Below are 12,648 nucleotides of genomic sequence, written 5' to 3'. Positions count from 1 at the left end.
GCTGCCACACTTCTGCATTTGTTACCTATATTGTTTTCCACTCCACAGTATGTTCCTAAGACTCTTTTGACCTCTTCACTTTGGGCAACTTCACATCTCAGCATTTCAGTAAAGCCACCAACACAAGAAAACATGACTGAGTTTCTTGGATACAAACTATATCTTAAGTGAGTGATCTAAGACATCATACATGGAAGCTACTTAATTGTGGCTCTTGCGTTGTTTTCCCTTATTTCCCAACTACACTGAAAGATAGCATTCCAGAGCTTTTCAGGTATGTATGTATATCTGTCATTATCTCATGCTAGAAAAACTATGCAAATGACAAACTGAGACTATCTATCTCTTTTGACAATACACTAGAACAGGTTACAGCTATATGCATTTGCAGGACATAAGGGACCAAATTCAAATTAATAATATACCTCATTCTTGATGCTCTTTTTCAAGATTCCAAGATCCCTCCAAATTATACCCCCAAAAAGAAGGAATTTTATTTAGCTTGAGGTCAATTAGTCAATGATGAAAATGGTCTTGTAAGTCAAAAGAAAGCCTGGACCAACTCTGCCCATCATTCAGCTATCACCTGAACTCCAGTGGATCCTAAAGCCTGTTAATCACGTACAGCCCTTTGCAGAGGCCAAACCATTCCAGTGCTGCTGAGATCATTCTCTTGAGTTGTAAGTCTCTTCCTGCAGTATCTGAATTAATTGACAAAATACCATTCTTAGAGGTAGGCTGACTTTCTGAAAAGAGCATGGTTGATATCTCCTTTTTCTCTCCCCTCCCCATGCCAGCGAATAAGCAACAGTACAGTCCACTTGAGCTCCAATCTTACGGAAGGCCTGTGTTCTAAAATGGCTGGGCAAGGTACCTTTTGAAAAGCCACTGATGAAGAACCACCAATAAAAATGCGAGAGCTCAGGGCCCCGAGGAGATGTGCAATGGACATTTTGATCATTTCATGCATTCGGGGACTTCCAGCTCTATGGCATGCAAAACACAACTAAGAGCAAAACACAGAAGGGTTAGCCAGTGAAACACAACAGAGTCAAACAAAACAAACCTCCAAAAGGTAGATGGAAGTAACAAATACACACATGAAAACAAGAAACATCATGAACTAAATTTTCTTGCAGGGGTCTAGGCAAGCATGGGAAGGTGCACACAGCAAGATTTAGTCTGTTTTCAATGCTATTAATACTTAAGCCACAAAATACAGCATTATCATATTGGATGCTTCCTTAATTTGAAGCTGACAATATTCACAAAGATTTTGGGTGCCATTTTTCTGTACACATGAATTCAGAACCATCAGGCAGTGCAAAATGACCAGATTGTAGCCTTGTTTGTCAGAGAGAGTCCTCAGAGAATCCTACCAGTCATGCAGGCAGCACCTTTCCAATTCTGCAGTGGCTCCGCTTTGCTACAGAGGGCAGGCTAGGAAAACTAAGGGACTGACTTGGAAAGAAATGGCAAATAGCAGGGGCACTGTAGCAGAAAGCTCCTCTCTGCCACCCTTCCCTTTGAGCAAGCCAGAACAATAAATGCTGAGGCTAAGCAAATGCTGAACTCGGAAATAATCTGCTGTTTCTTACTTCTTATACATTGCAGAATTCAGATACAAAGGCATAGTGAGCCCAGCTGTTAAAGTCTTTGCCTAACCTAAAACTTGGCCAGGAGGAACCTGAGGAAGCATACATGCGCCTGGTGGAACTTGCTGATTAGAAAGACTGGGGCATTCACTGAGGCCATATTTTCTCAGGGAGTGTGGGGAAAATAGCTGTACCTCCAAACATTCCAAATAGTAACACACATGCTCTGTAGTACAGCTTGTTCCAATTCCCTGAAGGACATGAAAATTTTGTTTGCTTTGCTGGCACATCTCATCAGCCTGCATCAGAGCTCCTGTTCACTTTAACAGAAAAAGGACAAACTACCATTGTGCTAATTGCTCCAGCTCTGGAGTCCTCAGCACAAGAGGGACACGGACCTGTTGGAGCAGGTCCAGAGGAGGGCCACAAAGATGATCAGAGGGCTGGAGCACCTCTCCTACGGAGAAAGGCTGAGAGACTTGGGGTTGTTCAGTGTGGAGAAGAGAGGGCTCTGGGGAGACCTTAGAGCAGACTTCCAGTATCTAAAGGGGGCCTACAAGAAAGCTGGAGAGGGATTTTTCACAAGGGCACGTAGCAATAGGACGAGGGGTAATGATTTAAACTAGAAAAGGGTAGATTTAGATTAGATATTGGGAAGAAATTTTTCACTATAAGGGTGTTGAGGCACTGGAACAGGCTGCCCAGGGAAGTTGTGGATGCCCCATCCCTGGAAGTGTTAAAGACCAGGACAAATGGGGCTTTGAGTAACCTGGTCACGTGGGAGGTGTGTCCCTGCCCATGGCAGGGGGGGTGGAACTAGATGATCTTTAAGGTCCCTTCCAACCTAGAATCACAGAATGGTTTATGGTTCTATGAATTTGTACCACTATACTAGCAAAGGTTTTTTAAGAGTCAGTCTAGCCTTTTGGGAATGAAAGTGAAGTGCAACTAGAAGAACAGAGGAGTTTAAGTCCAATCTATGAAAGAAAGCTGCCATTTTCAGGATGCTTTAAATTAGTAACAGCCCTGTTGTTATCAAAATATACAGAGAGAACAGAAAACATGATTTCTGATACAGCTTATAACATGATTGATTGACCATTTTTCCCCAGTCTTAGGCAGTGCTTTTAAAGACTGAAGTCTGAAGGGGTTAGAGCCATTAAATACTTTTCCCAGCAAGTATTTTGTCTAAGCTAGAACTCTTCACCTACAGGAAAGAGATGCACTAAGTTGAAGTCACCAGCTCTTGCCTTGCATGTTAGAAAGTCTGATGAGAAAAACTGCAGCAGGGGAAACTATTTGTCTTTTCTTCATTTTGGGACACTGACCTAAAGAGGGTTTAGTAAAACTTAAAAAGTTGTGGCTTGGTCTAAATACCAATTCATTTCATCCTTGTTGCAGCATCTACAGGTTGGGCTTACAAAGACCTCCAAAAATAGCCATACCTTATGGTCTCACACAGCACATGACAAATCAAAGTCTAAGCTGTGCAGGATATCTGGAATGATTACTGCTTTTTTTATTCTCTATATGTTATATACACAAACTGTCTATGTTGTATCACTGCCTTTTAAAGCTCATTTGTTACAAACTGGCAGCTGTTTTCTTTGGTTCCCTGTTACCCCTACAACCCCCTTCTCAGGTTCCAACAGGACAATGTAAGGTCAATTTTATTACTAAATTTAGAAAATACTGTAACTTCCAGGTAAAGAGAGCTATTTTCACATGGGATCTTTCTTTTTTTTTTTTTTTTTGAAAAAAAAAAAAACAAACCCAAACCCACCAAAAATACCAAAACCTGAGAAGGAACATGTTTCTAAATGTCTACGAACGCTGGAGCGTAGGACATGTATACAACCTTTACATTGGTCCATGGACATTAGGTATCCCCATACCACATTAACAATATAATTTTATATGGTCTGCACACAACAGCATGTGCTGCGCAGGAGCATCTTCTCTAACCTGAACAACCAGCCCCATGGCTTGCTACACACTGTACTAAAAATATCACCCACCTACAAAGGCTCACTTAATAGACCTGCGGGTATGTTTTTCTACAGCCAAAGCTCCTTTACAATTTAATTCAGATGAAAATCTAATGGAATAAAGGTAGAAGAGTAACAAAAAGCACCAGGACAACACCATACACCTAGGGCTGTAATAAATCTTTACAAGGCTAACAAGGGACACTGTGGCACTTGTGCTAACATTGCATATTATGGCCTACACACCTCTTTTGAGGAAACTTCGTTAGTTTAGACTTGCACCAGGTAAGGAATCAGCACGGTGCTGTTTTATAAGGAACTCAAGGAAATTTTTCTATTGCAAAAGGCAAAGTAAAGTAGATATGAGGAGCAGTAAATGTGCAATGTTGTAATACATAATTGTCAGTCATTTTCCAAAAGTGCTTTCCCATGCAAGCCCACCAACCCTGCCCAACTTGCAATTGTTTCTTCACAGTAGACATAAGGGAATACCACACCTTACGATGGTAATTGTGATTTGGACTAATTCAGTTTCAGGGTACGTATGGAAGACACACTCTAGGTAGCAGGGGAAGGTTAAGTGACACAAGCAATGGTATGACAGAGGCACTTACCTCAGCAATCTTCAACACTGAACTCCCATTCAGCTCAAATGTGGAGGTATAAGTTATACAGAGCAAGACCTTGAATCAAAAGAGGGGGAGGAAGGAAAAAAAAATAAATTTCATCCGTTATTGCCTCCCTTCCCCACCCATGTGCTTTTAGCCATGGATCCTTCCATTTTTAGAGCAGACACCAGAAGCTCCTTAGCACCACGTGTTAACGGGATAAAGGAGATGGCACAATCAAGTTCTTCCTCCTGAGAAGCTGCAACTGGTAGCCCCAGAGGTACAGCCCAATGGATTATTTATCGTTGTCTCCTGTGTCTGGCCGTGGAGGGAAAGACAATCCAGCGATCAACTCTGGTCTTGGACACAATAGAAAGAGTCCATTCATACTTTAACCACAAGCTTTGCATGATTTACAATCAGTCCTTCCATTCACTTCTATTAGTATAACAAAGGAGGAAGGAAAAAATGCATAGAAGTTAATACTTAGGTGACACAGATACATACGTTTTATGTGAAACAAGCCACTAACTACTGCTTGACATGAGGATTTCCCAGCCTAGGATACTTCCAGTAAGTGTACTATAGTCATTTGATAATGAGCAGCTAAATAAGAATTCATACACCCCAGTTCATGAGGGAAGGCTTGTCCAGTCTTGAACTCAGCAGGAGGAGTAAGAAGTAAAAGCTCTGTCCAATATCTTACTTTGAAGACAAAGGGAGTGGGACTGTGATGTGATCTACTGTGGGTAGTGTCTAAACTAGTAGCCAGTCTCGCAGCCAGCTGTTGGGCCTCACCTTCTCAGCTGTTAATTACCCTGAAATTTTACTGACATTTCTAATAGTTGTGAGAGCTCAGCAGCTCGCTAAAACAATATGTTCCATATTTAAGGAAAAAAACCTGTGATTTGTAACCTCCATACACTGCTGTGTAAAACACAGGTGTAGCGCACAGTTCACAAACCCAGAGACAGACAACTGTCAACTCCCACTGACAAATCTCTTCTTATCATGCTAAGACTAATCTTATTCAGTGGTTTGCGTGTCCTGATTTCCCCTACTTGTAAAACCTTGTTTGTTTCATGTGACTTTCTGCTCTCTTGAACCATCTTGGCTTGTACTGATTGTTAATACCTAATGCTTTCCACAGATAAAAAACTGGAAGCCATATACCACAATACATTGAAGTACACACCAGTTTAGGTATTGTTGTAAGTCCTAGCTCTTTGAAATATCTTCTCCTTCTCTCTCTTTTTTTTTTTTTTTTTTTTAATTTCCTACCTTTACAGAACGGAACCATGAAAAGTTAGCAATTATATGCCTAATTTTTGTGTCACAAGTGCCAATAACCTGCTTGTAACAGACGAATGATAGAAAAGTCAGACATCAAGTGCAGTAAGGAAGGGATGATCAAAACCCTACTATGAAGCAATAAGGAATTTCAGGAAAAAGACTGTTAAGTTTTGACTGCTACTCTTTGTATAAAATGAGATCTAGCAATCTACTTGCTAGGAAAAGGGTATATGAGCAGATGTGATCAAATCACAGAAGCACAAGAAGTTATCAGCCAGCATATTCTTGGCTTACTCCTCTCGCTACAGTCTTCCCTCACAAATCATTTATGAAATCTGAAAGATGGTCTCTGACCAACGCACAAGATTGCTCTCAGCTATGATTTCCATCAGCGCCACTGCAGGGCTCATTTACAGTCTTGGCGATGCTCCAGACACTCAAATTGCATGTCTTCCCATTTACATGGAACAAACAGGAAGACAGCAGGCTTCTCTTTGAGATTACTGGATGAAAAATGGGATTAAAACCAAACAAAAACGTAATCATTCAGATCCACTAAAAACACTGAGTCTCCAGACAGTATATCCCATAGGCTGCTTAACTGCCCATGACACTAACTCAAGTAGCCTGTATTTAGAAGAAATTAAAGAGGAAAAGAAAGATAGGTTTTCTTGTGCAATCACATTTTGTTTTCGCAACCACTGGTAGTGGAAGTAGAAACAAAAATACAAAGCAATTCCTAGTAACACCTTCAGTACAAAACAAAATTGAAAATCAGCTTTTACTGTTTGTTACCGTGATGAGTTCTTAATTGATATGGACTGTAAAACACATTTAACAAATATATATTTTTTTTTTAAAAAAAGGAGGAACTTCCGTGACTGTAGAGATAGTTTCAAAGTCACACAACCTCCCGGATGTTTTAATTGGCTTCCATTATCTTGCAAATACCCAGATGGAATCATATTTCCATAAACAGCTTATCCATAATGAAAGTATTCATTTTAATTACTGCTGAAGCTCTCAGTGTCATGGAACAAGAAATACAATTCCTACTCCCAGGACACCAGCGTACCAACTGTAGTATAAGAGTGTATGCATGGACAGTTTTCACAATAAGCAGAAACAAAGAAAACCCAAATCAAAACAAGAAAAGTGCTTCTGATGATATGAGAGTCAATTGACATAAAATGTACTGGATGTGAACTGCAATGTAATTAAACTGACATTACAATGTCTATCCCAAATTTTAAGAGAGGTTTCTTAAAGAGCGAAAAAGAGGGAACATTTTCAGATTGTAAGACTGCTAAGTGTTGCTAGCCAAGTTCTCCAAGTGTTTAGCACATATTTGCAGTAAAAAGCAATTCTCACATTGAAGAGCTCACGGTGGAGTCACATCAAATAAACAAGGTGTGTAAAAAGGCAAGTATTATCCCCCACTACAGAGAAAGAGGGAAAAGGTACAAAACTTAAAGGCAACTGTAATCTATCATCACCTGAGGATGCTCCAGCAATTCACGGCATTTAAGTGCCAAGTCCAACATCCATATGCTACTGCTATCCTTCTTCTGTTCCAGCACTCAAAGTCCCATTGGCAAACCCCTGTGAACGTTCATGTTCCTCCTAGTTGGGATGCAAGTAGCAACTTTAGTCCTTAGAGTGCTGAGTTTTGCAGCCACCTCCAATCCCTTTGTGATATTCATAAAGGAAGCCTTTCCTGACTGACTTAACTTGCAGGTTGTAAACTTGGATGTAATGTATGCTCAGATGATTCTCAAATCCTCCCCCCACAGGAGAAAAAACCCAGCCAGAACACAATGCAGGACAACCCTTTATCTCATTCACTAATTTGACATTTAAAGCAGTCATCCACTATCTCTGCAAAATAGTTTAGACAGGAGGTGTCCTCCTATTTGGCAGAATAACTAGTAACCTGCTCATGTAGCACTTGTTGGCCTTGAAGGAAAACAAGGGCCAGAGAAAGGAAGAGCATTAATGAACTCATGTACTTGTGTCACCATGTATCACCATACAAACCAGCAGAGTTTAATTATGGAGGGAAAGGAAACAGTGTCTTCCATGAATCAGCAAACCCATAAAAACGCCTTGTTATCACTAGCAATTGGGGCTCAGCATTACAACTACACCAGGGCTTCAAACAAAAGGACTGTATCTGGTGCAGAAGAGCCTCACGCATTATCAGCAGTGACATGCTGAATGCTCCCAGAAGACCATGCCCATTAGTTCACCAGACTAAAACAGAACTACTGCTGAACACTATTTATGGTGGCATGAGACCAAGTGAAACTTCTGCTTATGTAGTACAGTTGTACAAGGGAAAGAAATGATTTAAAGCAATTGCTTAATAGATATTTAACAGGTTCTCTTAACAGCTCTGACAAGGGCTTTTATCTTTAGAATGATAACATTTAAAGGCAGGAAAGATTAAAAAAAGGGCTGACTATCACTGCTAGGATGGTATTTCCCACCTCACAGGTTACAGGCTATTTAGGTATACTGCATTACTTTACAAGTTAGAAGATACGTATCCGAGTAAACAAAACTGAAAATGGAGAAACACAAAACTGAAAAATACCAACAAAAAGTTTGAAGAGTGTAAAAAACCCAACGATTAAACCTCTAATACTCCCCTTCTCATTAAAGAAAAAGGACATTTTAAAATGAAAGATTCAAGTAAAACAGTCATGAAATAAATTGCTATTTGGTCTGCTCAGAGTGCTTGGAACCTCTCCTTAAATAGGAGTGGGTAGAATTATGTATAAAGCAAAGAAACAAAAATGCAGAGAAGAGAAAGATCATCACCATAAAAAACTTAAATAGAAGAGTACTAAAACCCCAAAAGAAAGAAAATTATACAAAGGAAATTTTGACTGAAGCATCTTTAAAATAAACACAAACTAAAAAAACCCACCATTGATCTAATTAATGACTATGCAAAAATAATAATAAGTATTTTTAAGGCAATCATTTTACGTACCAATAAACATAAGTAACTAATTTTTTTCCGATGCTACAAACTATGTTAGTTTAAAAAGGAGAAAAGAAAGACAGTATAATAGAGAAGAAGTTATAAAAGAGGGGAAAGGCCAGGAAAGGAAGGAAATTAATGCTCACTCATTCATATTTACTAATGCAAACTGCAGGCATGCGTGATAGATATTCTACTATTTCTCTTGACACATGCTGAACCTTGTCTTTCTGCACCAGAATAGTTTGTTCAGTCACTCGGCAAATTACCCTAATTGTCCTGAAAGTTACTTGAGCAAAGAAAAGAAATATATTAAAGCCCCTGCTTCTCAGCTGCAACACCTTCCCTTTGAACCCAATTCTCAAATAAAAATGAAGTTACACGCATCCACTACCAAAATGATCATAAAGGATGTTAACACATGGGTGTAAGTAAACACAGAGCTGCCAAGGAAACAAGAACCAGTGTATCCCCTGGAGAGAAAATGTTGGCATTTATTCTTGACACCAAGGGAATTTTTTTTGACAGGGGAGAGGAAAGACAATTCCCTTACCCTCAGATACATGCAAGGTTCCACCAAAATGACACCAGGGAAACTTTTTGTGTGGCAATGTCCTTTACAACAGCTGATTTAAGATTACTATTTCAAATCACTAGATTAATTGGCAAGATGATAGCCCAAAGCCAACCGAAGTAACAGCATCCAACAAGCTGTCTGGTCTACCAGAGGACTGCAATCCTGTCTCCTGACCTAAATCCAGCAAAGAGATACTAAAAAGCCAGATAAGCCATTTTTGTGATTGCAACATCAACCACCATGCCACCTTAAGTTACCATATTTTTCTCTCTCACAAGAGACACTTGGGAGGAGGTCCAGCGAAGAGGACCTCCAGGAGCTGTCTGGCAGTGCCATACAGGTTACAGGGACAAGTTCTCTCCTCAGCTGCCCCCAGGACCAAATGCTGTTAACAGCTATGGTGGCTGCAGCCCTCACCATGGGAAGCTCATACGTAGAGAAGGTCTAAGCTGGGTGCGCGTGGCCTGTGGCACATCTGCATTATGCGTATAATTGCATGTAAAAGCTATGGCAAGTGACCCTTCCATGCCACGGCTATGTGGCCAACTTGGCTAGCAGAACTTGGCAATGTGACCTCCAGTAAGCAATAATGTCTGGCAGCAGAGAAAAGACTAAATGACAATATATGAAAGTTAAAGGGCTTCTATATTTGGGTTTGTGATCCTACAATGTCTTTCCAAGTCACTTTCTTAATGGTTAAGCAATCTCCAGGTTCTTGGTATGTGTCTAAGACTGAAGAACGTCTGTAAGAACTTGTACTTCCACACCTAACAGTTGTTAAATTATGCTTTCCAGAGCAGGGACTTGCTACTTTCCACTTTGGTACTGGAAAACCTGCAGGTATGACCCAATGACTCACAGCTTGCATATGCTGCACAGCACAGATCAGCTCAGTGATAAAACTCCAACACTGGTTAAGTTTCTTTGTTGCTGCAAAATCTGCGCTGTTGCAAAAAAAGAATGCCAGTCACAAGCATTCCAAAATAACAAAAATCCCTAGACAAACAGCCAAATCTGTGCACTATTAACTCTACTTTTGAGCACATATACTGTAATACAGTATTTGATCACAGCGTACCACAGGCGTTTTTTGTTTTTTTTCTTCTCCTGATAAACCAGTCATGCATCAGGAAACCCAGAAAGAAACCCACTGCTGAGGTAACTTGGAGTAAGGCACCTTTCTTCCCATCCATCCATGACTGCAGGAGGAATGACCAGAGCAGACAGGAATCCTGCCCTCTTACCTTTCCCATGATTGCCTTAGCCCCAGGGTAGAGCATTCCTCAATTACTGCTTTTTCTGCTCGACCTCAACCACTTTGATTATGCCACACTGAATGGGACAGTTCCAACACAACAGAACAAGCACATTCTCTGTCTGAAAAAAAACTTCATAACAGCTGAAGGAGCACTGAGAAAGCTAAAATTTTTGCATTAGAATTTCTCCAGGCAAGAAGCTAATCCTACTTTTCTATCCTGCAATCCTTTTAAGACACAGGACCAACCCTCTGCTTCAATTTTCAAAGCCACATGGCTGCCCAGACCCACAGAGGTTGTTCAGAGCTATGAACTGGAGCACAAGAAAGGTACTGAGGAAGAGTCACAGACCCTGGAAAGAGGTGAGATTTTTGAGATACTGCATTTATTACTTTCTGGTTTAGGCAGCTCCCATCCAGTATCCATTTGGCCATATCCAGGCCATTAACATTCTCATTGTTTTTTACCCATTAAGGAGAAAGATCAGGTATTTAATTCAAGACTGCAGTTTCTCCCATGACAGCAAGGCACCTAAGAACCAGGGGAGTTCTTTAATCACAACCTTAATTATAAGTACTAGGCATTTACCATAGTTCTAATTAATTTGGGAAAGGATGAGCTTATCTTGAAATACGCAAGGTAGGTCATTCAATCCATTGGAATTAACCTGGTTACTTATAACTAAGCACGCCCATAAAATGACTTTAAAAAGTAACAAGCAAACGGAAAAAAAAAAACCAATGAGAAAAGTAAACCCAAGACAGTCTGGATTTTTAGTTGGCCTACATTACAATTGAGCTTATGAAAAGGCTAAGTGGAGGAAGCACTAAGAACTCCAGCTAGCACTCCTGGGCAGGACTGATCCTAGAAAAGAATCTTACTTACATGAGACCATGCAAATCTTCACAGACTCCCCTCTTTGACTGTGCAGACTGCTAACACATCGCTGGATTATGGACTGGACAAAAATCAGTTATTGCTTACAACAGCTCATATCAAGCACTACCGTTACAAGAACTAATGAACACATTCCAGTGAAACTTTCTTCTACAAGTTTTCAGCATGTTATTGTTTTTTATTATTAATATAAATTTTAAACCAATTCTGGATTAAAGCATGCAAATAAAGTTGCATAATGGTTTTTATTTTTCACTTTATTTGAAACATAGTCCTTCTCTGCTCAGGAGGAGACTGGACTGCAATTTATATTGCAAGTCATGTTGAAAAATGCTTGCAATAATGCAGTGCATGAAATATATTGAGGGGAAAAAATGATCTGTTATTCCAAGATTATATATTGATTAGAATACGTAGGTTAACAGCAGTGGGGTTCCTTATTCTCATCCCGATAATGACAGTCTCTCTTCTCCATCTCAGTTTGCCAGTTACATTTTTACTGTTGCACCAATGAAGTCTTATTTTTAATGGGCAGTGAAATCACTCTTTTTACAGTCTTACAAAACTATTATACACGCCTTGCCTCAAAGAGGCAGCACAGGGAATAATATAGTTTACATAAACCTTTAAATCCAAGTTGTTTCAGTCCAGCTTCTTCCTCCATTTTACAGTTCAAGACAAAGCAGAACAGTTGCAAATGATATTCTATTAGGTATAACCAAGTTGTATGTAGAAAGACACATTTCACAAACATGAAAAAACAATGAAAAGATGCATTTATTTGTGAGAGTTTATTACAGTAACCAGCTCATTTACCAATATCCAAGAAAAAGGTGCAGAATATCATCACTAAGAGGCTGGGATTTTACAGTTTTGTTCCGTCCACATTTTTTAATCAAATAGTTCAGAACTACTTTTCAAATGCATAATATAATTTGTTCTCTGTCATGGAGGGCCAAAGAAAAAAGTGAACTAGCCCCCCACCAAACCCTCCACGTCTTAGAAAAAGGAAAAAGTGAGGCTTCCTGTTCAACAGCAACAAAGCTCCTGCCAAGTTTTCTGAAAAAGTTAACAATAAGTTTTGCTCGGTTGCTCAAGCACAATCTAGCTTAATCCAATATTTGCATTAGATCAGGACTATCTCCCTGAACCTGTAACAACATGGTTGTGCAGAACCTAAACCAGGTCAACTATGATTGTTAAGAAACTAAGAACAAACAAAAAATTGTTGCAAATCTTTCTACTACTCCTTGTAGATCTTCAGTAGTGACCTTCTCAAGTGCTTACTAATTTGACACCATAACTGGAGCCCTATCAATTAAATTAGTTACTACAAAAAATAAATAAAAAAAAAAATTAACAAAGACTAGGAGATAGCTCTTAGTACTTGAAGAATCACTTTGCATCTTTAAAGCATTATGGTCGTGATCTTGGAAAGAACAATT

At 39.7% G+C, this 12,648-nt stretch overlaps 1 protein-coding gene across 1 annotated transcript in view; it reads right to left on the bottom strand.

Moving 5' to 3' along the window:
- KIAA1244 (KIAA1244 ortholog) overlaps nucleotides 1–12,648 on the bottom strand; it is a 102,491-nt gene that overhangs the window by 49,969 nt on the left and 39,874 nt on the right. Inside the window, exon 5 of the mRNA XM_009882337.1 lies at nucleotides 4,198–4,266. Coding sequence (XP_009880639.1) covers nucleotides 4,198–4,266 — 69 coding nt within the window. The remainder of the gene's footprint in view (nucleotides 1–4,197; nucleotides 4,267–12,648) is intronic.

This window comes from Charadrius vociferus, unplaced genomic scaffold (assembly GCF_000708025.1).
Source record: "Charadrius vociferus isolate BGI_N301 unplaced genomic scaffold, ASM70802v2 scaffold13, whole genome shotgun sequence".
Lineage (NCBI taxonomy): Eukaryota > Metazoa > Chordata > Aves > Charadriiformes > Charadriidae > Charadrius > Charadrius vociferus.
The sequence above is the reverse complement of the archived record's forward strand: the minus strand, read 5'-3'. Positions and strand labels throughout refer to the sequence as shown.